Source organism: Rhinopithecus bieti, unplaced genomic scaffold, assembly GCF_001698545.2.
Source record: "Rhinopithecus bieti isolate Rb0 unplaced genomic scaffold, ASM169854v2 scaffold_5216, whole genome shotgun sequence".
Lineage (NCBI taxonomy): Eukaryota > Metazoa > Chordata > Mammalia > Primates > Cercopithecidae > Rhinopithecus > Rhinopithecus bieti.
In genome coordinates this window covers 420886-446777 of record NW_016805021.1, presented here as the reverse complement: position 1 = coordinate 446777, position 25892 = coordinate 420886, and the positions used below count along the sequence as shown (strand labels likewise).

The 25892-nt window shown below is 40.3% G+C and overlaps 1 protein-coding gene across 1 annotated transcript in view; it reads left to right on the top strand.

The window, feature by feature from the left end:
• DMGDH (dimethylglycine dehydrogenase) overlaps positions 1-25892 on the top strand; it is a 75137-nt gene that overhangs the window by 26617 nt on the left and 22628 nt on the right. Inside the window, 9 exon segments of the mRNA XM_017870902.1 lie at positions 2219-2467; positions 4319-4517; positions 12125-12294; positions 12698-12851; positions 14534-14699; positions 15517-15647; positions 16891-17108; positions 18946-19103; positions 21500-21559. Coding sequence (XP_017726391.1) covers positions 2219-2467; positions 4319-4517; positions 12125-12294; positions 12698-12851; positions 14534-14699; positions 15517-15647; positions 16891-17108; positions 18946-19103; positions 21500-21559 — 1505 coding nt within the window.

Here is a 25892-nt window from a genome sequence, read left to right as displayed (position 1 = left end):
ATATTCAAAAAATGTTCTAGTATATGTAACTAGAATATGTGGCTTTGCTATATTTTTGTATACAGTCCAGACATTGGTAATTCATATCTTCCTACTAGCAAGAGTAAATTAAGTCTCAAAATTACTAAAAGACCAACACGCCTGTACTTGGGGAGACTGAGTTGGGCAGATTGCTTGAGCCCAGGAGTTCAAGACCAGCCTGGGCAACATGGCAAAACCCTGTCTCCATAAAAGATACAAAATTAGCCAGGTGTGGTGATATATGCCTATAGTCCCATCTACTCAGGAGGCTGAGATGAGAGGATCACCTGAGCCTGGGAGGTTGAGGCTGCAGTGAGTTATGGTTGCACCACTGCCCTCCATTGCAGCCTGGGCAACAGAGTGAGACCATGTCTCAAAAACAAAACAAAACAGGCCAGGTGTGGTGGCTCACACCTATGATCCCAGCACTTTGGGAGCCGGAGGCAGTGGATTACCTGAGGTCAGGAGTTCGAGATCAGCCTGGTCAAAATGGTGAAATCCCATCTCTACTAAAAATACAAAAATTAGTCGGGCGTGGTGGCGGATACCTGTAATCCCAGTTACTCAGGAGGCTGAGGCAGGAGAAGGCTTGAATCCAGGAGGCAGAGGTTGTAGTAAGCCAAGATCATGCCGCTTCACTCCAGCCTGTACAACTGAGCGAGACTCTGTCTCAAAAAACAAAACAAAATAACACTGGCAAATAGCTCCAATGCCCTCAGTTAGATTTCTGGCTTGCAAATGGGTATCCATTTCTGGATTTATTATACAAGTGTGACCAACTTAGCCATTGCAACAAACAAAATAATAGAATGCAAAGGAACGTTTTAGGTGGTTACAAGGAAATAAACTTACACACACAAGTACATAATCTAGGTTCCCAGACTGATTCATAATTGATGATTCTCTGTCTAGCTTGGAACCTCATAATGATAGAGACTTCAGAACTCCTTATTAGATTCAGAAAAACAGCAGAGACAGTAATGGTTAAAAACTTATTGTGTAACCCCTAAAGAAATAAATAGGATCGTGTAATCATTTCAGTGATCACTCAAAATTATTATGAAACAAACAAGCAAATAGAACTCCGTGCCCCCAGATCATCTAACGATGGTCAGTCAACACCATATCCTTGCCAAATAATAGCATTTTTATTATTTTAGATTATAAAATCCCTTTATACAGTGAAGGTGCCTTGGATTTTAAAAATAAAGTCTGCAGCAAGAAAAACTAATAAGATGTGATGATTACAGGATGTCCAGTGTGGCCTTGGGCATGTCTTACCCTGCTAGCCTTTAGCTCCCACATCTGTGTACTGAAGGGTCAGCATGGGAAAGAATCCAGGGTCCTGTCAGCCACAGATTATCCAGTTCTATCTTTTGCAAATGAAAAAAGTAACATTCACCTCCACAAATAAGACAATCTTTGTGCTAACAGTGAAGTGAGAAACATTTGTCTAGGGAACTCCCCGCCTACTTATGAGACCAATCTCCCCTTTCTTGTGGCTTCTCTTTCTACCTAGTTTTGACTTCTGGTGCTTTTGTGCCTTTACAATAAAGGATCTTACAAACTTATTCAAACTAAACTTTTAAAACAACAGATAAAACTTAATGTGCTTTCTTTCCCAAAGTATGCACCATTTTCAAATTTTAACTTAACAGAACAATCTTGTATTTTTGGAATTTTAGGCATCAACAATTTGGGGAGAGTAGGGCTTAGAGGATAGAAGAGTTGGCTTGTAGGGCTTTCTTAGGTATATCATTATGTATTAGGTTGGTCACAGCAACACGGGGGCCTCTTCCTTTTCCTGACTGTCCCTGTCAACAAGTAGGGGCAGTCTGTAACAGTGCTTCTTATTGACATTTGTACATGTTGTATATTTGGGTTGTTTGTTTTTTCTTTCAAATAAATTTTTGTTTTTTTCCTGCCTACCTTTGCTTATTGGCAACAACATTTTCAGGAATGGAGTTCCCCTAGATCACAGATATCTTCGAATCTCTGGGCAATGCAAAGTATTGTCTTCTCTTTCCCCATTCAGTTTTGAAATGACAAAAAGTTTAAAGATTGTTATGACATTTATTAGACTTTGCCATGAGTACTTAAGCCTTTTAAACATTTTATTCTAATATAAATTGCTATGTGAGTGTCAGTTGTGTATTTATATATGTGCTGACACTTTTAAATGATTTTTTTGTTTAAGGATTTTGGGCTCGTGAAGTAGGTAAAATGATTGGACTAGAACATCCTCTCATTCCGGTTCAACATCAATATGTTGTTACATCAACTATACCTGAAGTGAAAGCTTTGAAACAAGAACTCCCTGTGCTCCGTGACCTGGAAGGATCATACTATCTCCGACAGGAAAGGGATGGGCTTTTGTTTGGTCCATATGAAAGTCAGGAGAAAATGAAAGTTCAGGACTCCTGGGTCACCAATGGAGTTCCTCCAGGTGGGTTCAGCAAATGAAAGTGTGTGCTGGTCAGACACGAATGGTTCATCCTCTCCATGACTGGGGGATGGCTGTAGAATAAGACAACAGCATAATACTAGACTAATTCAGATACCTGGGACATTGGGGGTGATGGGTTTGAGGTGAGCTCTGTTCTCATATCCCTTTGAACAATCACAGCAGGGAGTGGGGGGAAAGAAAGATGTAGCTGATGGTAGAGAAGCTGAAGAAACATTTCTAGCTGCTTTGAAAGGTTCCAGATACATTTTTACCTGCCCACACAACCTCCTGCCTCCCCGTTTTTTCCTCAATCCACTGCCAGCTTGGTCTACTTTCAAGGTTTGAATATAGGTGCTATTGTGCTTTTACAGCTGGAAACACAACTGATATCAAAGGCCAGATATCCATCCTACTAAGAATGAAAACCCGAGAGTCTATAACAGAGCAGGGTTTTTGGTGCTGTAAACAGAGTACTTCCCATGCTATGTAAATGGATATGGAAAAGGCTTGTGCCTCTATGCCAAAGCAGGGGATACTATAGTTTCTCTTTCAAGTTCTTTAAGGGAGATGGGTCTGTTTTTGCTTTTCATGAAATACTTCCACAGAGCCAGATTGAAGATTGGGTCATCTAAGGAGGTATCTCAGGTTTTAATCTATAAAAAGAGCTAAAAAATCACTGGGGCACTGAAATATTACAGGGGAATATAAAGAAATGTAGGAAATGGTACTTCCTAAAATTATACTTTGATAAGCTTCTTGAGATAGGAAATGAATCCCTCCATTCTACTCCTCAAAGCGTAGGCCCAAATAATAGCAAATGATCACTAAACTGCCTTTCACAGAAGTTAGGCCAGCTGGTTTCAGGGCTTTGGTTGTGCTGAGTGGGCTCTGCACATTTGGGCCTGAGCGGAATTGCTCCTGATCCCACAGGGAGGGTTGAAATACCACTAAAAGCCTCCCTCTCTGCTGTTCCCCCATGCTGGCAGCTTCTCCTTCAAATAAATCTTGAACAAATAATCAAATAATGCCGTTTGGAGGGAGAGCTGCATTGTTAGCTGTTGGTGAGCATGGGTACCCATGTGTGCTAGTCCACCCTGATGGTGTGCAGGCCTCCATGAGGCTGACTCTACCTGCAGTCTGCAGGAAGGGCAAGAAGCTGACTGGCTGCTGTGTGGAAAAATCACCAGTGTTGGTGGAGACATTCTTTTAGAAGCTCATCTGTGGCCCTGCCTGTAATTGCAGTGACTTTTAGGACAAGAGGAGGATTGTGCTTCAAGACCCTGCCTCTTTTCAGAACTCTAGCCCTTGGATGTGTGTGGGGGCAGGCTGGAGGAAGGAGGCCTCCAGGCCATTCCTTCCCTGCTGAAAGGAGAGTTAAAAGAGGTCTAAAATCCATCATCTTAGATCCTGGAGCAGTGTTCCACTTTTTCCAGTATTCTACCATGACTCTGTAAACTCCCATTTGCCCTCATCTCGGGGGATGAAACAGGTTCTTATGGTTAATTGAAGCATAACGATCTCTCTTGACAAACCAAATTATGTTTTTTTTTTTTTAAATAAAACTGTGATTGGATTAAATATCAGAAACTATATTATTCATACATTTACATTTTATATTAATTAAAGGTTAACTTTTATGATTTTGTTTCAAGAACAATAACATTGTTTTCAGTAATATAAATGGATACTCATCTGTTGATAGTGAATATCAAGTTTAGACTTTAACAAAATATGGCAGTACTTTCCCAACAGGCCATCTTTAAATGTAGGCCATGTCAGAGGCTTAAATCACTTTACACGACTTGTCAGCTCAGCTATGGCATCCTGACCACAAAGGGCAAATCTTTTTAGGTTTTGGAAAGGAACTCTTTGAGTCTGATCTAGATCGAATCATGGAACACATTGAAGCTGCCATGGAAATGGTTCCTGTCTTGAAAAAGGCTGACATCATCAATGTCGTCAATGGTCCTATCACATATTCTCCTGACATTCTGCCTATGGTAGGGCCCCATCAGGGAGTCAGAAACTACTGGGTGGCTATAGGCTTTGGGTAAGTATCTTCATGTAATTCAACATTTATTGTAGAATCACTTATTTTAGCTAAATCTAGTTCCATATTCTCAGGATGCAAAAGGGAAATGTGGGAGGCTGAGAGAGAAACAGAGAGAGAAACCATACAATGAATAAAAAGTACTGGTTCAATCACTTGTATATGTTTTAAAGAAGGGCAATTATTTCCTGGAACACAGAAGGGCAATAATTTCCTGGAGCTTTCTCTCTTTTTTTTTGAGATGGAGTTTTTCTCTCATTGTCCAGGTTGGAGTACAGTGGTATGATCTTGGCTCACTGCGACTTCTGCTTCCCAGGTTCAAGCAATTCTCCTGCCTCAGCCTCCTCAGTAGCTGGGATTACAGGCATCCAGCATCACGCCTGCTAACTTTTTGCATTTTTTTAGTAGAGACAGGGTTTCACCATGTTGCCCAGGCTGGTCTCGAACTCCTGACCTCAGGTAATCTGCCTGCCTCAGCCTCCCAAAGTGCTGGGATTACAGGTGTGAGCCACCATGCCCAGCCTCCTGGAGCTTTCTCTTTGCGTATTTCCTGCCATTTCTATTAATTGTGTCTCATTTTATGCTGTGTACCTCTAGATAGTTAATTTGCTCCAGTTTTACAAGGATGTTTTCATAACACAATGTGACAAAGATAATTCAAAATATCAAATGTATAATATATCTGCTGCATTTTTCACCATAATTCATGTTTGTCCGACATGATTTGTTTCTTTATAATTCTTCAGGTTTCTTCCCATTTATGACTCCATTGCCTCTTTGATGTTTCATTTCTGATATTTGTTCCATTAATTTGGTGAATATTGATGTCAAGCCCACTCAACTATCATATCACAGCTTCTAATATTCTATTTTTCTTCCCCATTTTATTTGGCCATTTATTCAACTAATATTTAATAACTGCTAGCTCTGTGCCAGGCCTAGGGCTAGGCATTGGAACACAGCTGACAACAAGGCAGTGAGGTCTGACCAGAGCTGGAAGACTGCCTGAGGCATAGCTCTGCTGATCCAGTAGAGAGGCTGGGGTCTCCACTAAGGCAGGAGCAGTGAAGACAGAGGTGGGAGATAAAATTATCTAGATTTGGTGATCAATTCCATAAGATATTGAAGGGAAAGAGACAAATGGCAAATGATGGCAACCTTTCTAACTCGACCACCGTCTATATGTTAGAGCCATGGAGAGAGAGCCAAGAAAATAATGAGTTCCATTTTTGATGGGTTGGGCTTGAAGTGTTAAGTTTAGGTACATGGGACATCCAGAGGGAGAAAGTCAGATGGAGATTTGGGATGGGGAGTTATAATGTAATTGAGGGCTTATATAATCACTTATAGAGTCCATATGCAGGCATGTGGAAGTAGGAGTGCTTCTCCTGCACATTACTCATATATCTTCTTTGGAGAAATGTCTATTCATATCCTTTGGCATTTTCATAATTGGTTAATTTGTCTTTTTATTGTTTCGTTGTGGAAGTTCTTTATATATTCTAGATACAAGAACCTTATCAGGTACATGATTTGCAGAACTTTTCTCCCATTCTGTGGGTTGTTTTTTTACTTTCCTGATGGTGTCCAATGAAATACAAAAGTTTTTAATTTTGATGAAGTCCAGAATGCATATTTTTTCTTGGTTCACATGTACTTTTGGTGTCATATACAAGTAACCATTGTCTAATCCAAGTTCGTGAAGATTTAAACCTATGTTTTCTTCTAAGAGTTTTATAGTTTTAGCTTTTGCATTTAGGTCTGTGAGCAGTTTTGAGTTAATTCTTGTATATGACATGAGGTAGGTGTCCAACTTCAGTCTTTTCATATGTAGAGCCAGTTGTCCCAGTACTATTCATTGAAAAGACTATTCTGTCCTCATTGAATTATGCTGGCATCTGTAATGTCTTTTTTCTGATTCCTTTTCTCATACCAAACATGTGGTACTTTCCAATACCAACAACCAATTCTCCAATTCTCCAGTACTAACTGGGTGTCCAACAATTCCATTTCAATTCTGACACCAACTCCTGGAATTAACATAGACCCCACAGATTATGGGATCTGTTCCACAAGACCGCTCTTACTTCAGACACCAGTCTCAAGTATTGGGAGACACCCATACTTCTGACCAACTGGGTGTTCCCACAACCCTCTCCTCAGATTTGATAATTTTCTAGAACCAATCACAGAACTCAGGAAAATACTTATGTTTACTCTTTTATTATAAAGGATACAGCTCAGGAGTAGCCAAATGGAAGAGATACATAGAGCAAAATGTGAGGGGTTAGAGGTGGGCCGTGCAGTGCCCCCAGGCCCTTTCCAGGCGCCTTCCTAGCCCATCACTGTGTTCACCAACCCAGAAGCTCTCTGAACCCCATGTCTAGGTCTTTATGGCGGTTTCATTGTGTAGGCTTGATTGATTAAATTATTATTGGTGACTGAACTCAATATCCCTTCTCCACTCCCTGGAGGTTGGAGTAGGGAGTGAGACTGCAAGTTCTAAATCTCTAATCATGTGGTTTTCTCGCAACCAGCCCCCAACCTGAAGCTACCTAGGGCTGCTGTCCTCTCTCCACAAGAGCTATCTCATTAACATTCAAAAAATAGTAAATCTCAAATGTTTTATGAACCCTGTGTCAAGAACTAGGGACAAAGACCAAATATTTAATTTTTATTATACCACAGCATCTTTATAAAAAATAAATTGACCATAGATGTATGGGTTGATTTCTAGACTCTCAATTCTGCTCCTTCATCTGTGTCTATTCTTATGTGACTACTACACTCTCTTTTATTTATTTATTTATTTATTTATTTATTTATGAGACAGAGTCTTGCTCTGCTGCCCAGGTAATGGCACAATCTTGTTTCACTGCAACCTCCACCTCTCAGATTCAAGCAATTCTCCTGGTTCAGCCTCCCAAATAGCTGGGATTACAAGCACGTATTACCACACATGGCTAATTTTTGTATTTTCAGTAGAGATGGGGTTTTGCCATGTTGGCCAGGCTGGTCTCAAACTCCTGACCCCAAGTGATCCACCCACCTCGGCCCCGCAAAATGCTGGGATTTCAGGCATCAGCCACCACACCCAGCTGACCCTCTCTTAATTACTGTTACTAGAAGTTACTAGCTTTGTAGTAATTTCTGAAATCAGGAAGTGTGAATCCCTCAACTTCGTTCTTTTTCAAGATTGCTTTGGCTGGAAGTCCCATAAATTTTAGGACCAGTTTGTCAATTTATGCAAAGAAGCCAGCTGAGATTTTGATAGAGACTGCATTGAATCTGTAGATCAATTTGGGGACTATTGACATCTGAACAATGTTAAGTGTTCTGATCCATGAACATGAAATGTCTTTCCATTTACTTAGATCTTTTAAAATTTCTTTAAACAATGCTTTGTAGTTTTCAGAGTAAAAGTTTTGCACGTCTTTTGTTAAATTTATTACTAAGTATTTTATTATCTTTGATATTCCAATTGAATTTTAGTATTAAATAATAGAAAATTGAAGATCATTGACTGTAAGGCATATTCTGAGCAGATAGAGTCACTGATCTCATGTGGAACACCTATTAACTAATTGTTAAGGAAAGTAGAAAATTGCTTCCTCTATAACAAGTTACTTATAACCTAGAAATCATATCTGTTTGCATGTGACTGATGTCAGACTCCTCTCCTGATTGCTCTGGCGAATTTTCTCAGGTCATGGATACTGGGAGGTGGGAGGAGAAGATAACAGGTGGGAATGGGGATGGGCAAAGTGCCTCCCTGTCTTTGACAGGTTTGGTCTAAACAAAAAGTTTAGAAAAGTTGAGCTTTCTAAGATATTTCTTGTGTAATATAATGGAATACCCCCATTAGCTGCCCCTCCTGGCTTATATCAGTACACTCATTCCATGGCTCTGGAGGCCAATGGTTCCCATACCTGGGTGAGGAGCAGAATAATCTGAGGAACACGTTAAAAAGCAGAGTCTTGACCATGTGGTTAGTCACATGCACGTTTTTTATCTCCTATACCTCTCATCTGTGAAATTCCTATTATTTGTCACTAGAACCCATGTGGCTTAGTCTGCTTGGGCTGCCATAACAAAGTACCAGAGACTGGGTGATTTAAACAACAGAAATTTACTTTCTCACAATTCCAGAGGCTGGAGGTCTGGGACCTCATGTTCTGGAGGCTGGAGGTCTGAGATCAGGGACTCTGCTATCATGGCAGAGTTCTGGTGAGGGCTCTCTTCCTGGCTTGCAGATGGCCACCTTCTGGCTATGTGCTCATGTGGCTTTTTCTTGGTGTGTGTGTGTGTGTGTGTGTGTGTGTGTGTGTGTGTGTGGAGAGAGAGCAAGCTCTCTGGTGTCTCTTCATAGAAGGACACTAATCCTATCATGAGGGCCCCACCCTCATGACCTCATTTAACCCTAAGTACTTCCCAAAGGCCCCATTTCTAAATATCATTACATTGGGGATTAGGGCTTCAACAGATGCATTATGGGAGGACACAAACATTCCGTCTATAGCGCCATGAAAGATGTGTTGAATCAAAACAAGCAAACAAACAGATTTCCAGATAGTACTCCTGTAGATTCTGATTTAGTGGTCTGGAGAGGGGGCCCAGGAATCTGTATTTTATTGTAGTATTATCTCTAATTCTTGGTACAGTCAGTTCAGGGAAGTAGGTGTTTGCAAACTGCTTACATATGTGCCAGTGCCCATTTACCTTACTCACAGAATATCCTCAGCCAGAGCTATCTTACTTTGGACATTTGTTTACTCACAATTCCAACAAGTTTTTCTGCTTCTAGGTGACTAACACAGTGCCCAAAAAATGTCTTATGAATTGTATTTAATTGAATCTGATTTTCTTGGGTTAGAACAGATTATAAACAGCAAAGTTAAAGAGGGGAGAGTGCTGTAAGATGCAACATCCAGTCATTTAACAGAGTTATAAAAACCAGATACAAACACTCAAAAAGCATAGCAGCCTAGGGCCATGGAGAAGAATCTGGAATTCTGCAGATTAATGCTAGAGACAGAAGAAGAACCTAACTGTCCTCTCCTCTTTAAGTTCCCTTCTACTTTCACTTCACACCTTACTTCCTTATTAAAATACTTTCAACTGGTCATACAAGGGCCCAATAGCCACCATGTATTCCTTGCCCACTATGTGCCGTGCAGTGTACTAAGTGCTTTTAAATACCTTGGCAATTAATTCTCCGCCAGCACCATAAAGAAAGTGTGCACGGAAGAATGAAGCGCAGGGTGGTTACATAACTTGCCCAAGGTCACCCAACTAACAGTGGCAGAACAAGAATCATACCCAGATCTTTTCCCCATGCTTTTATACTTTTAGCTACTGAGCCAGGGATTCTCCAGAGATGTTTTCTATCTTCCTAAGATGATGCTTTAAAATCAAGAACATGATGTGGAAAATAAAGGGGTTTTGACATCAGAAAAGGGATCGGTTTTACATTGGCCAAGTGTAGTTCACAGCACTCAATTGTATGGAATTTTACGTAAAACTTGTTAATGGTTGGATAACTTGTTTGTAAAATATTTACTTTTCAGAAATAAATTAGATTTGATTCAGGATTCCCCTCCACCCTACTCCCACCCAAATAACAGCGCTCTGCCCATTTATTTGCTCATGTGCATGGTTGAAAGGGAAAGAACATGATGGTATAGCAGCCAGGCCATAGAAAATCAAAGCACCCCTGGCTCTTCCCTGGGAGTCTGTCAAAAATATAGACAGTGCTGTATCTGAGTGTGTGTCCTGGCTGAACAAAGATTGAGAACCACTGAAGACAGAAAAGTCCAATAACAAGGAGCATGTGCTCCAGGGTCAGATAAGTGAATTTGTATCCTGCATCTACTCTTTACTGCTGTGTTACTTTATTTAGCCTCTGTGTGGGGGGCTTATCTTTCTCCTTAAAATAGATTGCTAAAGCACAAATCAGCTTCTACGTGTTAGATGGAAACTCTGCCTGGTAAATGGGAGGCACTCAGTGTTGGTAGAACTTCATAAGCCTTCAAGTCTTGTCAACAATATAGCTCTCAAAAATGGTACCTGTTCTATATGGACATTGCGCCTGGTTAAGTGAATGTGCTAACTTTAATAAACATTTTAAGCATATATTTAATAATTTTTCTTGCTTTCTTAAAATTTAGAGAGGTTGTTTGTGGATAATTTGGATGCCTCATGTCTATTAAACTGCCCAAAGGAATGTAAATTGCTGTTTTTTTAATTCTCTTTGAGAAAGTCTTCTATAAAATGTAGGCACTCATTTTTATGAAAGCAAAACAGGTGTCTTGTTGTGGGAAAAGTTAACATTTTCAGTGTTTGCTAAAGTTCCTCCCATGCTCTTAGAAGCTGTGGTTCTGGCTAAGTTGTTGTTGTTTGGGATACTAGCATTTCTGTGTCTTGATGTCTCCTTGTGTATCCCCTTTTCTTGGTTCTCTCCCCTTGACTCTCTGCTCATTCAGTTCCTTGGAAGCTCCTGACTTAAACCACAGATGAACCCACGGTAGAGGCCTTCATTAAACAAGAGTGAGTGGGTAGAACTATACATGGCCAATGTAAAACCGATCCCTTTTCTGATGTCAAAACCCCTTTATTTTCCACATCATGCTCTTGATTTTAAAGTATCATCTTAGGAAAATAGAAAACAAGCCCATCTTCCCCATCAAGGGGCCTATTAGTTGCAAAATACAAGAGACAGTGTTCCTTTCTACCTCTTTCCACACGTCCTCAGGTGAGGGCCTCTTTGCCTGAATGTTTCTAAGACAATGGCTCAAGTTCCCTGCACAGAGATCATTGTCTAAGGAGGTCAGAACTAACTTGAGTCTGAGAAGAGATGGATGGGACACCACAGTACACACGTTTCTCCCACCGTGTTTCCTACCAGTCAGGATAATCATACCTCAGGAGGGCTGTTAGGGTACCAGACACGTGCCTGTTTGCATCCTGGCTTCAACCCTTAGTTTTCCTAAAGCAAAATTCTTATTAGTTACTAGTCAAGGATCATCGAGCCTTTTCCCCATAAAGAGCTATTTTGTTTGTTGTTGTTGGTTTTTTTGTTTTGTTTTGTTTTGTTTTTTGAGAGAGGGTGTCACTTCATTACCCAGGCCGGAGTGCAGTGGTGTGAACATGGCTCACTGCAGCATCTACCTCCTAGGCTCAAGTTATCCTCCTGCCTCAGCCACTTGTGTACCTTGTGCCACCATGCCCAGATAATTTTTTAATTTTATTGTAGAGATGAGTTCTCACTTTGTTGGCCAGGCTGGTCTCAAACTCCTAGTCTCAAACGATCCTTCCAAAGTGCTGGGATTACAGGTGTGAGCTACTGTGCCCTGTCCAATAAGGAGCTATTTTGCAGGTGTACCTCTCTTGAAACTGTAAATAAACTAGCTATCAAGTCAGGCACATTTAATTTGGATGCCTAGACATGTCACTTTTAAGGAAAAAATTGTTCCATAGAGATTATGTTACTTGTGTGTTCTGATTAGTGCAGAACAATCCAACTTTGAAGTCCTGTAAAATATTTTGAGCATGTTTCATTTGAAAACTACATGTGTTAGTAATGGGTTTTCTATCCCTGTATTTGAAAGATATGGCATAATCCACGCTGGTGGGGTAGGGAAATATCTCAGTGACTGGATCCTGCATGGAGAACCTCCTTTTGATCTGATAGAATTGGATCCAAATCGCTATGGCAAATGGACAACCACCCAGTACACTGAGGCCAAAGCAAGAGAATCATATGGATTCAACAATATTGGTAAGGTACAAATTTACTGTTGTCTACAAAGTGTTGACAGAATTGAATTGCAGCATCTCTGACTTTAGATGGTCTTTATTCTATTCACTGGGATGGCGGTAGTTAGGGACTCCAAAATGCATTGTGCCCCTAAAACATAACAAGGAATGTATATGGATGTATATATTTAACATGTGGAATGCCTTGCTGGTTTTAAATTTTAAATGTATTTTTACTTTACTCTTTGATGAGTCATATAAATGACAGCTCTGTTTTCTGCGTAAATCATTCATATGTATGTATACATGTATGTATGTATGTTTATGCATCTGGATTTTAAGTACTGTATTTCCGTACTTGGAATCCCATCAAAGTATCTTGTTTTGGCTATATGTGATTTATAGTACCAATTTTCCTTTTTCAGTTGGTTACCCTAAAGAAGAACGGTTTGCTGGGAGACCCACTCAACGAGTCAGTGGGCTCTACCAAAGGCTGGAGTCTAAGTGTTCCATGGGGTTCCATGCTGGCTGGGAGCAGCCACACTGGTTCTACAAACCGGGCCAGGACACTCAATACAGGTAGGAGAAGGACTTTACCTGCCTGTGGTTCTGACCGAGGGGTGAAACAATGGGACAGCAAAAAGTGCTGATTCCCCCTTACACTCCATTGCTCCACCCTGTTCCAAGGAGCACTGAGCCTTGTCCTACAAAAATTACTCTCTGGCAGTGGTGGCATCAGTCTAGCCCACAGGACACTGGCCCACATCTAGGACTTACGTGGCCCTGCGCGTCCTATAGCCGGCCTTGGTGAAGCCTCTTGGCATTTACCAGAAGCTCAGAGGAACCTTCTGACCCCCTCCAAATTCCCACATGGCTTCAATTGGCTCCTAAAGGTTTGCTGTATTTTAGGATGCTTCGTGGAATCACATCGTGTATGTGGTTTGGGATTTTCTGTTCATCCTGAAATCGCTCAAAGCAACTGCATTCTAGAGTGTGTGCACTGAACCATGCAAATTATATGCACAGTTGATAAATTAGGGGAAAAGATCACTTGCATAGCATTCCAGGTTAAGCGAAAACATAAAGTATGCCACTAAAACAGTTCTCTGAGTTCTGGTAAAGTACTACCTACCATTGTTGTACTTTGGATTAATAGCGATTATATATTTTTTTCTCAAGAGAATCCACAGACCAAGGGAAAACAAGTTGCAAATTTGGAAGTTATGTTATCCTTATTTTGAGCCGTCATTTTGCTTTTTACAATAGGTTTTGCTATGTTAAGACTAGATCTAATTGGTAAAAGTATAGCAGAGAACCCGTTGTTGATGAATGAATTTGGGCTTTATAGGCAGCCAATCTAGATTATCTAGTGGCCAAATACTGATCTGGTTTTTCCTAAATGACTCTAATATATCACTTCTACTCTTCACTTACTGCTGATTGGATCTGGCCTAAATTTCTTCTGCCATTTAATAATTAAACTACTGAAAATTCATGTTACAGACACGGCATCCTGCTCTGAAGTTAAAATACCACATTAGAAGTCCACTTCGTAAAGCAGAAAGGACCTTTAGTAATGAGTCAAGAGACCTTTGTTCCAGGTCTGGCTCTGTCATTAACTAATGCAAAGGCCTTGGAAATCATTTTGTGCCTTTTCTCTGAAAAATGAAGATTTGGGACCAGATCCTTATGTACCCCACGTGTGGACCAACAGCATAGGCATCTCCTGGGAGCCTGGGAGAATGTAGACTGTGGGGTCCCACACCATACCTGCTGCTTCAGAATGCGGACTTTAACAAGAGCAAGTGATTTGTATTCCCATTAATGTTTGAGAAGCACTGAACCAGATAGCTCCACCCCACCCCCCAACCCAGACACTGATATAATTAGGCCCATTTTAAAAAGCTCTCCAGATGATTCTAATATGCATCTAGAATTGAAAACCATCAGACTGGTTGACTTCTAAACTCTCTTCCAGATCTGAGAGCCCATGAATTGTATCTTATTTTCCAGTTAATCAGCACTTTACTCACTGTGAAATGGGTCAAAGGGATAAATGAGTAACTTTAAAAGATTAGATTCCAACATACATGAATGATTTGCAGAACAGAATTTCAGGTTGCATGGTCCCGCCTCCCAGAGTCCCACTCCCCGCTGCCCATAGGATTTTCTAGATGAGTAGGGCTTATTAAAATATCCTATTCTGTAATTTTTGAAAAATGAACGGCAGTTGTTTTATGACACTAAATGTTGTGTTTCAGGCCAAGTTTTCGCCGCACAAACTGGTTTGAGCCTGTGGGCTCAGAGTATAAACAGGTTATGCAAAGAGTAGGGGTAACTGACCTATCACCGTTTGGCAAGTTTAACATCAAAGGCCAAGATTCCATCAGACTACTGGACCATCTCTTTGCAAATGTCATTCCAAAGGTAAATAGCCTTGTAGGGATACAAGGTCCAGGATTCTGACCTATTTAATTCTTCATCCTCTCATTTCCCCTGCCCCCTGACCAAACCCACATGTTATTTTAGTTCACCTAATGATTTCTGGATGAACACTAGAACTCTTCAACTGACCAAAAGTATACAAGCTAATTTTCTTTCTTTCTTTTTTTTTTTCTTTTTGAGAGACAGAGTCTTGCTCTGTCACCCAGGCTGGAATGCAGAGGTATGATCTTGGCTCACTGCAACCTCCTCCTCCCAGGTTCAAGTGATTCTCCTGCCTCAGCTTCCCAAGTAGCTGGGACTATAGGCATGCACCACCAGGCCCAGTTAATTTTTGTATTTTTTAGTAGAGACAGGGTTTCACTATATGTTGGCCAGGCCGGTCTTGAACTCCTGACCTCAGGTGATCCACCCACCTCAGCCTCCCAAAGTGCTGGGATTACAGGCATGAGCCACCACGCCTGGCCTACAAGCTAATTTTCAAATTTAAATTTTTGTTGATTGAATTCTCATCCAAGGACCTTATGACTTTGCTTAATTGTTTTGATGGTAACTTAAAATTGAATTCTGCAATTAAATGAAGAATAGCTTTTAAATGACAAAGAGTTTTAAATGATTGTTTAAATGGAGAACTTCAAATTACTGTTGGGTTTAGGTTTACAGATAATTCATACAACTGACACGAATGGTAAGAGTCAGATAGTTTTCATTCTTAACACCCACATTGTTATTTAAATAGGTGTTAAAAGGATGCATGTGATTTTTAGTTCATCCTAAGGTAATTTTAAATTTTTTTATGTAGGTGGGTTTTACAAATATAAGTCACATGTTAACACCCAAAGGTCGAGTGTATGCTGAGTTGACTGTTTCTCACCATTCTCCTGGGGAGTTTCTTTTAATGACTGGTTCTGGATCAGAACTTCATGATCTTAGGTAAGTGCACACCTAGTAGGAAAATTTTGTACACATTATATATTGACTCAATCTTACATTGAATTTTTCTTTTTACCCGTACTCGAAAGTACAACTTTATTTCTTCTTAAACCTGATGGTTTCAAATAAACTTTATGTTTTTTATATGAAAATATTAGAAGTGAGGACCTCTGCCCCTCCCAAAGGTAATTCATCCATAGGTTACTGGTTCTAATAATATTAATTCCATTTATTAGGCATCATCAATGTGCCAGAACCTTTTTTAGACATTACCTTTATAAATTCTCTTAATATATTGCAAGATTTAAATGATTCCCATGGTCAGATGAGGAAACCGAGGTTTGGGTTAAGGGAACTTATTCACCCGAGCTTTTTGATTCTGATGTCCACATTCGGTCCACTTCTGTAAGCTGCCTTCCTGAATTATCTTTGTCCTTTGTGATGCTTTGTGCTTTCTGGCCCACAGCTAGATCTAAGTTGCTGACCTGCCAAGTCCAACGTTTACATGAATCTTTATTCTACTGTAAAGTCTTTAGTCTAATATTCCGAAAACATTTGGAATATTATTGTTTAATAAATGTCTTACTCTGACAGATTCTCGCCTTAGTTGTAAAGTGATGCAAATTATATGCTCCAATCCAAGAAGTACTGGGGCCATCTTAATAGCTTAGCTTTGTGTAAATCTAGATGAACATTTTGTGATATACTTAGACAGCTCAAGGACTGCTCAATAAATTAGAAACCAGCCCTATAGCTGGGTCCCAATAACTCATCAAGCCATAGAAATTGAAACTAGAGTTTCTGTCTTTTCCTTGTGATTGTCAGAGCAATTACGTGTCCTGTGGCAGGCACATTATTATCCCTTAGCAACATGAGTACACCTTCTGTGTACAGGTATTGGAGAAAATTTGGGTTTAAATTAATTTTTGAATCATTAGTTTAAATGCAAAAGGGCTGTGTTACTATTTAAAAGAATTGTGTAACAGAGCTTATTAAATTGAAGGATCCTTCTGTACTGTGAAAAATTACCCCCCAAATTTATAAGTGGGTGATTTAAAGAGAATCACTTAACATCTCAGGGGCTCAGTTTCCTCAACTTTAAACATCAGTGTGATTTCATGAAATGACACTCTGGGGACTTTCTGATAACTCTAGACACAAAGCATGTCTTCAGAGAAATAATTTGTTACCAAAGTACATTATTCAAGCAATATTTAACACCATGTTCATGACTGAAACACAGATGGATTGAAGAAGAAGCAGTCAAAGGTGGATATGATGTTGAAATTAAAAACATAACCGATGAGCTTGGAGTCCTTGGAGTTGCTGGGCCACAGGCAAGAAAGGTCCTTCAGAAACTGACCTCTGAAGATCTTAGTGATGATGTTTTCAAGTTTCTTCAAACCAAGTCCTTAAAGGTTTCCAACATTCCTGTCACTGCTATTAGGATATCTTATACTGGTAAGATTGGAAAACAACCTGGAGTAAGTCTCTGAAATTTAAAAGGTCAATTTAAATTTTAAAATTAAAAGGTCATGTCACCAGAAATGTGTGGGTGTGTACACATGTGCACACTCACACTCACTTTTGTCCATGTGACTTTGGAGGAAGGTTTTTGTTCTGCCCAGCTCTTATGTCAAGTCTGTCTTTTCACTCCTCATCTTGAAAGTGGTTCCACAGATTTCTAGTTGTTGCTCCAGTCCCACAGCTGCCTACCATCTGGAAGGACAGATAAAAAAGTGGGGGCCGGGTGCTGTGGCTCACACCTGTAATCCCAGCACTTTGGGAGGCTGAGGCAGGCGGATCACCTGCGGTCAGGAGTTCAAGACCAGCCTGACCAACATGGGGAAACCCCGTCTCTACTAAAAACACACAAAATTAGCCGGGTGTGGTGGCGCATGCCTGTAATCCCAGCTACTTTGGAGGCTGAGGCAGGAGAATTGCTTGAACTCAGGAGGCGGAGGTTGTATGAGCCAAGATGGCACCACTGCACTCTAGCCTGGGCAACAAGAGTGAAACTCCATCTCAAAAAAAAAAAAAAAAAAAAGGTGGGGAAGAGGATTGGCTGAAATAGTCAGGCCAGCCAACTCTATCTGCAAGCATTCAAGATGGTCTCCTGGAGCTAGAATCTCCCATAGAGACCATTTTGAATGTATCAGGTACCTCTCCTAGGGCATTGCCAACAATCCGTCTTTCGTTCCAGACTGTAAGTTCACTGGGAAGTCTTCATCTAGCACCTAACCTTGTACAAGGTAGGTATTTGATACAGAGATGAATGAATGCTCTTCAGTTCCCCAGTGGTGCTCTGGGCTCCCTTCTAAGTTTTTCTAGAACTCCTTGTCTCTCACAGGAGTACTGCATGCCCAAGCATTCATTCAGTTATATGTTGCTCCTATTCTATGGTATCCCATAAAAACACCTTACCACGAGCCTTCCACCTTGGGAAATGAGAACACAGATTGAAGACCATGGCTCTTCCCTGGGCTGCTGCTATACCTTTTCCCTGCCCTTCTTCCACCCAACCTTGGCAAATTCTAAAATAAAAAATGAGCAGGGCTGGATGCAGTGGCTCACACCTGTAATCCCAGCACTTTGGGAGGCTAAAGTAGGGGGATTGATTGATTGTCCCAGGAGTTCAGGACCAGCCTGGGCAACATAGTGAGACCCTGTCTCAACAACAACAACAAAACAAGACAAAAAAACAAGAACAAGAAAAATAAGCAGGATTTTTTGGGTTAAATCTCACTTCTTTTGATTTTTGCCCACAGCCCTATTGGTGAATGAAATGACTAGGGAAGAAGTGGGAGGGGAGAAGTCCGAGAGTGTGGCTTTCTCACTATGAGGATAACTTGAATAATTCTTAGTTGACTATATTTTTAAGCTTGTGATTTTTGGGCAAGGGGTTGGTTTAAACCTTGAACTTGTTGCCTTGATAAACTGTGCCATGCTAACTATTCACCTCACGTCATTGTCCCGGAAAACAGTCAAGCCTCATTAAAAAGCTGGGGTCCAGGGTGGAGAATAATTCCTGCATTACAGTCTTTCTGTGTCATGACAAGAGGTGTCCTGCATACCACCACCTACATGGGAGCCAGGATCGGCACGAATGCATCTGTGATATGGTGGGTTTCTTTGCAGTGGGGTCTTGTAACTTTTTGTGAGCTGGTCTTTTTAGAGACTGACAATGCCTATGTTGCTTAAGTGGAATTTCTCCTGCTTTTATGTGTTCTAGCTAATGCACATTAGATCTAGTGATCATTGTTCTTGCTGTGCTGTGGCACCTGTGGGTTTATTTCAGGTGAGCTGGGTTGGGAGCTCTACCACAGAAGAGAAGATTCTGTAGCGCTGTATGACGCTATCATGAATGCAGGCCAGGAGGAGGAAATTGACAATTTTGGAACCTATGCCATGAATGCCTTACGCCTGGAGAAAGCCTTCAGAGCCTGGGGGTCAGAGGTTTGAGATGCTAGCATCTTTATTAATATTTTATGTTTATTTATATCATTTTTATATAAGGACTGGTTTGAACTGCAATAACATTGGTTTTGGCTGTAAGAGAAATTACATATCATTAGATAACTTTATTTCATTAGGGAAAGAGGTTTTTCTCCTTAATTTCTCAAGTGAAATTTCAGTGGAATTCTGACATCATGTTTATTCTGCCTTAATTCATCCTAGCTGGCTGAGAGCCCTAGACAATCTGTCTTGGACTGTGGGGAGCCTGCCTGCCTCGTGGCATTAGAGTAACACTTTTCAAAGTCTCTCCTCCTCTGTCATTTTGCCCGTCTTCATTTTCTTCTTATCTTGTACCTTTTGGTGAATTAACACTCCTTTCCGAGGGGCAGGGGTGATGGTCCAGAATGTGGTGGTCCAGCCTTCCTCCACCATTAATAATGGTTATTAAGAGTTTCTATTTGTACGACCGGGCGCGGTGGCTCACGCCTGTAATCCCAGCACTTTGGGAGGCCAAGGCGAGAGGATCACAAGGCCAGGAGTTCGATACCAGCCTGGCCAATACAGTGAAACCCCGTCTCTACTAAAAACACAAAAATTAGCTGGGTGTGGTGGTGCACGCCTGTGGTCCCAGCTGCTCGGGAGGCTGAGGCAGGAGAATTGCTTGACCCCAGGAGGCAGAGGTTGCAGTGAGCCAAGATTGCATCACTGCACTCCAGTGTGGGTGGCAGAGTGAGACTCTGTCTCAAAAAAAAAAAAAAAGGGTTTCTATTTGTATAGTGCTTTAACCATTTACATATTTTCATATGCATGATTTCATTTTCCTTCTCAACTCTCCATTACCTCTACTTTACACATAATAACACTGAGACTTAGAGAACCACTTGGTCCAGATTACCTAGTAAGTGGCCAACCTGTGATTTAAACTCTGTTCTCCTACTTTATTTCCAATATGGCAGGCTATCTCTGGACCCATTCACTATTTCAGATTTACTAGTTGTTTCCTTGGAAGACACTGAGGTTTTAGGCCTGAAAGGTAAGATAAGGGATAGTGGTAAAAGATGGACTCAGAGTGGGGACTCTTGGGTTTGAATTTTTCCTCCACCACGCACCAGCTATCTGGCTTAACCCTCCAGAACTTCTGTTTGCTTTTCTAAGAAATGGATTTTTTTATGCTACAGAATTATCACAGATAGTAGAGAGAGTCTAGGAAGTGCCAAGCACATAATAAAGTGCATTTGATTGGAGGGGAGAATGTGTTTCAAAGCCCAGGCAGGGACCCGGGGGCATTTAGAATACGCAGAAGCAAGTAGGCAAGGTCTCTGTGAGAGGTCCCCTATTAGGGGATTCTCTAGCTACAACTGGGGACTGAGGCGAGGCTAGGCGCAGGACAGAAACGGAGGACAGCGCTGTCCCCACACTTTCCGGGTAATGAAGCAGCGGGAGCAGCCCTTTGAGAGTCAGACATTTCTCCATCCTCCTGCCTTTTATTTTTTCAGATTTCCTCTCCCTGCGACCTCCTCTGGAGAGCTTTTCTTCTCCAGTCCCTTCAGTTTCCCAGCAGTGCCAGAGCGCCCTCTAGTGTTGGTACTGCAATCCTTTGTGCTTCATTTTTATTTTTTTCTTTGAAGAAATTCTGAAATTTTGAACAGATAAAAATAATTTTAGAATAGCTCAAATTGATTAAGAAATATGAGGCAACGTTTTATGTCATGTAAAACAAGCATTCCTTCATTTGGTTTATGTAGGTGCTGTGTTGCTTTAAAAGTTTGACTACTTTTAGGGGGTTTAGACTAGTTCCCTCACTGCAAAGAGAACAAAACAAAGAAAGAAACAAAACCATTAACTTCAGGTCTATTACCAAATACTGCCGTTAGCCCTGACTTGGTAGCTATCACAGTGACTTGGCCACATTTGAAGAGATAGCAATTCAAACTCTGCGTATTCCTTTCTCCTCTCCTGAACTCTATCAGCCACCTTCCCACCATCTGCTTTCCCTCCGCCTTACCCTGATTCTTGGTTAATTGTAAGATAAGTAAATTGCTTAGTAACTTTTCAAAACGTAGTTATGTAAAATTGTTGCATAAAAACATGTGAAAATCTTGTTTCTAGAAGGAACATCATGTGCATTCCCTCAGATGTTTATTAAAATGAGAGAGCTGTGGAAACACAGTGAATTTTAGTTTCTATATTTGTTATATTCAAATGACCAGTTTTGCTGAAAGGCTACATTGAATTTTGGATTAAAACTTATTTTCAAAATCAGTCTGTAGTTTGCCTTTCTTTAGAATCTGTGTTGAAAATCAAAAGTGTTCTTTCTCCTAAAAACAAATATGAAAGTGATGTTACCGAAATGATTTGCACTCATCTAAGATTTAAAATGTGTGTTTCCTTTTTAGATGAACTGTGATACAAATCCTTTGGAAGCTGGACTGGAATATTTTGTGAAGTTAAATAAGGTATGTTTACATTCCAAAGTGTGCTTGAAGTAAATCTTAACATTACAATGCTATTTTGTGACACAGCCATGCTTTAAACTTTAACCAAGTATGGGTTATAGGAGAAACAAGGTGAACATAAATACTAGCATTGCTCAATTGTGTCATATTACTCTTTTGTCAACATTTGCTTATTTCAAACTATTGGAGTGTGCGTGCAGATTTAAGATAGCAGAATCCAGCATCATTAAGGGCTAAATCTAAATTCTAAGATAAAAATTAGTAAGGATAAGATGATTACCTGTCAGATTCTAGTAGACATTCATGTTGGAAGTGCGTCATGTTGTGTATTTTACGGTAACTCCTGGTGACGTGGGAAATTGCACATTAGCTGATCAAACATACTGCATTCATTGATCCTTCTGGATACTCACAGCGTGGAGCAGCCTCGCTTCAGCAGATCTGTCCGTCTGCTTGCCAATATCTTTGTGTGTAACTGCAACATCTGAATATAAGCAAATAACACGTTTCAAATGTGTTCAGCATAAAATGGATATTAACTGAGAAACTAATACAAGCCCAAGGAATCATAACTGATAAGACACTCCAAAGGGAACTCCTATGTCAGTGGTTCTTAAAATGTAGCTTTCAGACTAACAGCATCAGCCTCACTGGGAGCTTGTTAGAAATGCTAATTCTCAGGTCCCACCCTAGAACTACTAAATCAGAATCTCTGGGAGTCAGGCCAACAAATCTGTTTTAACAGCCCCTGCAGGGGATTCTCATGCATCTAATGTTTGAGAAGCATTACTCTAAATAATTACAGTGGAAAAGCATATCATGAGGCCAATTTATTAAAGCCAACCTCATATGTACAAGTCTTAAAAATATAAATGAGGTTACTCCATTGAGCAGTGCCTAAGAATGATAATAAAAGAACTTAATAGAGCTGTGGTGAGTGGTAGTATTGAAGAATAAGGGCAGCAGTGGCTACTGTTTAGGACATTTGTTAGAACTCCAAAAATAAAACATCCTGCCCTAGGTGGTTATAAGCTAAAGACTGATTTCCCATCCTGTGGAAATACGTGAATACATGTATATGACTCAATCAGGCCAAGGAAACCTATTTCATGACCCTGCGTCAGTTCCCAAATTCTCAGCTATAATATTAACATAAAACATGTGTATTTATAGTATGAGATTTTAGGAAAAAGAACCTCCTAAAGGGTTTTAAAGGGAATATCTTTCTGTACACTCTCCCCATGGCTTTTATTTTTATGATGTACCATCTGCCTCCAGACCAGAGAAAGCAGGTGCTTGGAATTTGGGCAGACCCTAGCAGCAGATTGCTCCCTCTGATAGCAGAAGCCTTACTTTAGCTATTTCAAATAAGGTTAAAAATGGCCCGACTCTTGAAAGTGCTAAATTTCTGTTGTTGGTCACCAATAGGTAGATAGATAACTGATTCTTTTGCTTCAGTGTTCAGATATTATTGTTTAGGAATAAGGCATAAATAATCCCTTTGTATTGAAATGGGATTTTCAAAAATCTTTTATGATTATTAGCAGAGGTGGATTGTGTATTTGTTAGTTAAGTTATATGGCCAAATAACCAAAACTCATCTCAGAATGAAGTTAGTTGTTTGACAGATACTAGTTTTGATTTCTGGCATGTTTTTATAATTTCTGAATTGTTGTTTCCCATTCAAGTGTCACAAAGTTAATTCCTAATGATTTTATAGGGTAAAGGTCCTTGTAGCCCAAGGACCTGGCCCCAACTGAGCCAGTCTTTTTCAATTATGTCAATTCAAGTGGCTAGTTGGTATTAACCTACTCATAATGATGCTTGCTAATCTCCAAGAAAGGTGAATAGATTAGATCAACTTTGGTGGTTTTCGTAGCAGTCTATATTATGAAACAGATTCCTGGAAAACTTATTAAAATTACAAACTAAGCTTTGTAGCTTGAACATTCAAGTCCTGTGCCCAAAAACCAAAATGGTATCCAAACTGGCTTCATACAACATTTTAAATACTGTAAGCCTATATTGCTTCAGAAAATCGATGCTGTAGGAGAACAGAAGCAACAGCTAATACAGAGAGAGATTTATATTTGATACCAAAACAAACACAGCAAAAACCTTGGCATTTTACAATTGCTTGAAATCAGCTACTTCTTTCCCTTCAAAGCAAACAAATAGAATTCTCTGGTTTACCCTTAGGCATTTACACAATGATCATTTAAGCCATGATGTGAAGAAAAGGTAGAAGCAGACTATGTCAGAGCTAGGTCGGTCCCGGGGGATCAGCTGGTACTCCCCTCCCCCATCTGAAGCAGGGAAACTGAAGCACAGAGAGGGAAAGTGACCTGGGGGAGGCCATTGCTTTAGCTCAGGTTGAACGCCACCCTCTGACCTCATCGTGGAACTTTCCCACCCACCACTTTCCCCCCACAAAGTCCTTTTCCACAGTGGGCTTAGCAGACTTGAAAGACTGCCCAGGAATTTCTCCCTCTGGCAACATATATTATTTGTATGGACTACCTTTTATTAATGGACACTTCCCCACATATTTTGCTGTAACTAATTTTGTGTTTTATGATAGGATCAGAATAGCTGCTTTGCCCATTTTAAGGAGGAAAATGGCTGGGTGAGCAGATGGGCCATCAGGCCTTATTAGGGTGAATTGTGTTCTTGTCGAAACTTGTAAGAAAGCAGGGAAAGAACAATGGAGTACTGAAGAACTCTTTCATCACAAAGGGAGACAGTGCAGTGGCCCTTGCTTCCTTCCCTCTTGGAGTTGTCCCAGCCTCCTTCCACTGGTGTTGGCTTATGTGAAGTTGATACACATGTGTCATTCATTCATCTAGAAGACATTTATTAAGTACTGCTGATTAGACATCTTGCTAAACTATAGATCTAAATGTTAAAGATATACTCCTGATAGCTCTCAGATCTCATGAAGTTGGAAACAAATGGTATTTCAGGAACTAAAGCTGTAGGGATACGTTCTTAGCCATGAAGACAACCCTTCCACAAGCAGAGGGCTCTCTAGCCACATACAACACTGCCATCTTGTGGGAAGTGCACCATAGAGCCCTGCCAGGAAGCCTTGACCAAAGCTGCGGTAAAAATAATTGAATCTGTGCTTTTAAAATCTCCTTAACTAAAAATCCTTCTCCTGAAACAACCCATATCATTGTTCTCCATGGTATTTTTGGTATGTTCCAAAGGAAGTAACTTTTGGGGGGAAAATCAGTGGCCTTTTTTTAGTTGGAAATGGAAGAAATGCATTAATCAAGAGCAAAAGGAAAATCAGCTGCCTTTGGATGGAGTCATAGGTATTTCTGGAATTTTCCTTGTGGAAATACTGAATTTTTGTCCATTTCTGAAGAACTTCCATGAAGATTCACAGAGACTCAAGTATTAAGCGTAATGTGTTGAAGCAGGTCAGAAGAACTTGTTTTCTATAATATGTTTCTCCCTCTTTCTCTTTCCTTCTCCCTCTCTTTCCCTTTTTCTCTCTCCTTCCCCTCTCTCCCTGTCTAGAGCTTCTAACCAGTAGAAACAGGATAAAATGTGATCTCTATTAACCATAAGTTGTAAGACAATGTTGATTCTAGAAAATGCAGGGTCTCTTTCTGAGGAAAGATTTAAAGCATAACTGTTGAATAACCAAAAACAAAACAACCAGAAACACCTGGTAAAGTGGTAAAACACTCGGCACCAAGCCTTCTACACCCCAGGTATTCAGTAAATATTAGCTAGTATTAAAACATCAGTGTTAAAAAAACAAAGAAAAAAATCAAAGTGGAATGAAACCATTGTTCATAGACAACAAGTTAGAAAGAAATTGTTAATATAGTGGTCAAAGTATCCAATTCTCTTTGGGAAATTTGAGGTAAATGGTAATAAGAATTGAGGAGGCAGAAAATTTTCAGTGATACTTAGCCCTGACTGGACATTAGAATCATCTGGGGTATGATTCTTTTAAATAATATATTGCTGTTTAAAATCCCAAGGCCTAGGCTACACCCAAGATGAATTGCAAAAGAATCCATTGTAGGGACTCAGGCATCAGTTGTTGTTTTTAATTCCCAGGTGATTCTCCAGAGATGGAGAATTACTGTTTTCAACCAAAGATTTTCAACTGGCTGAACATATTATCCCGAAGAACTAAAAATTACCTGAACTAAAAGAACTAAAAACTAACCAAGTAGTTCTCAAGATGTGGTCCACAGACCAGCAGCATCACTGTCACCTGGGGACCTGCTAGAAAATTCAAATTGTTGGGTACCATCCCAGACCCCCAAAATCAGAAACTGCCAGGGTGGAGCCCAACTCTCTCTCTCTCTCT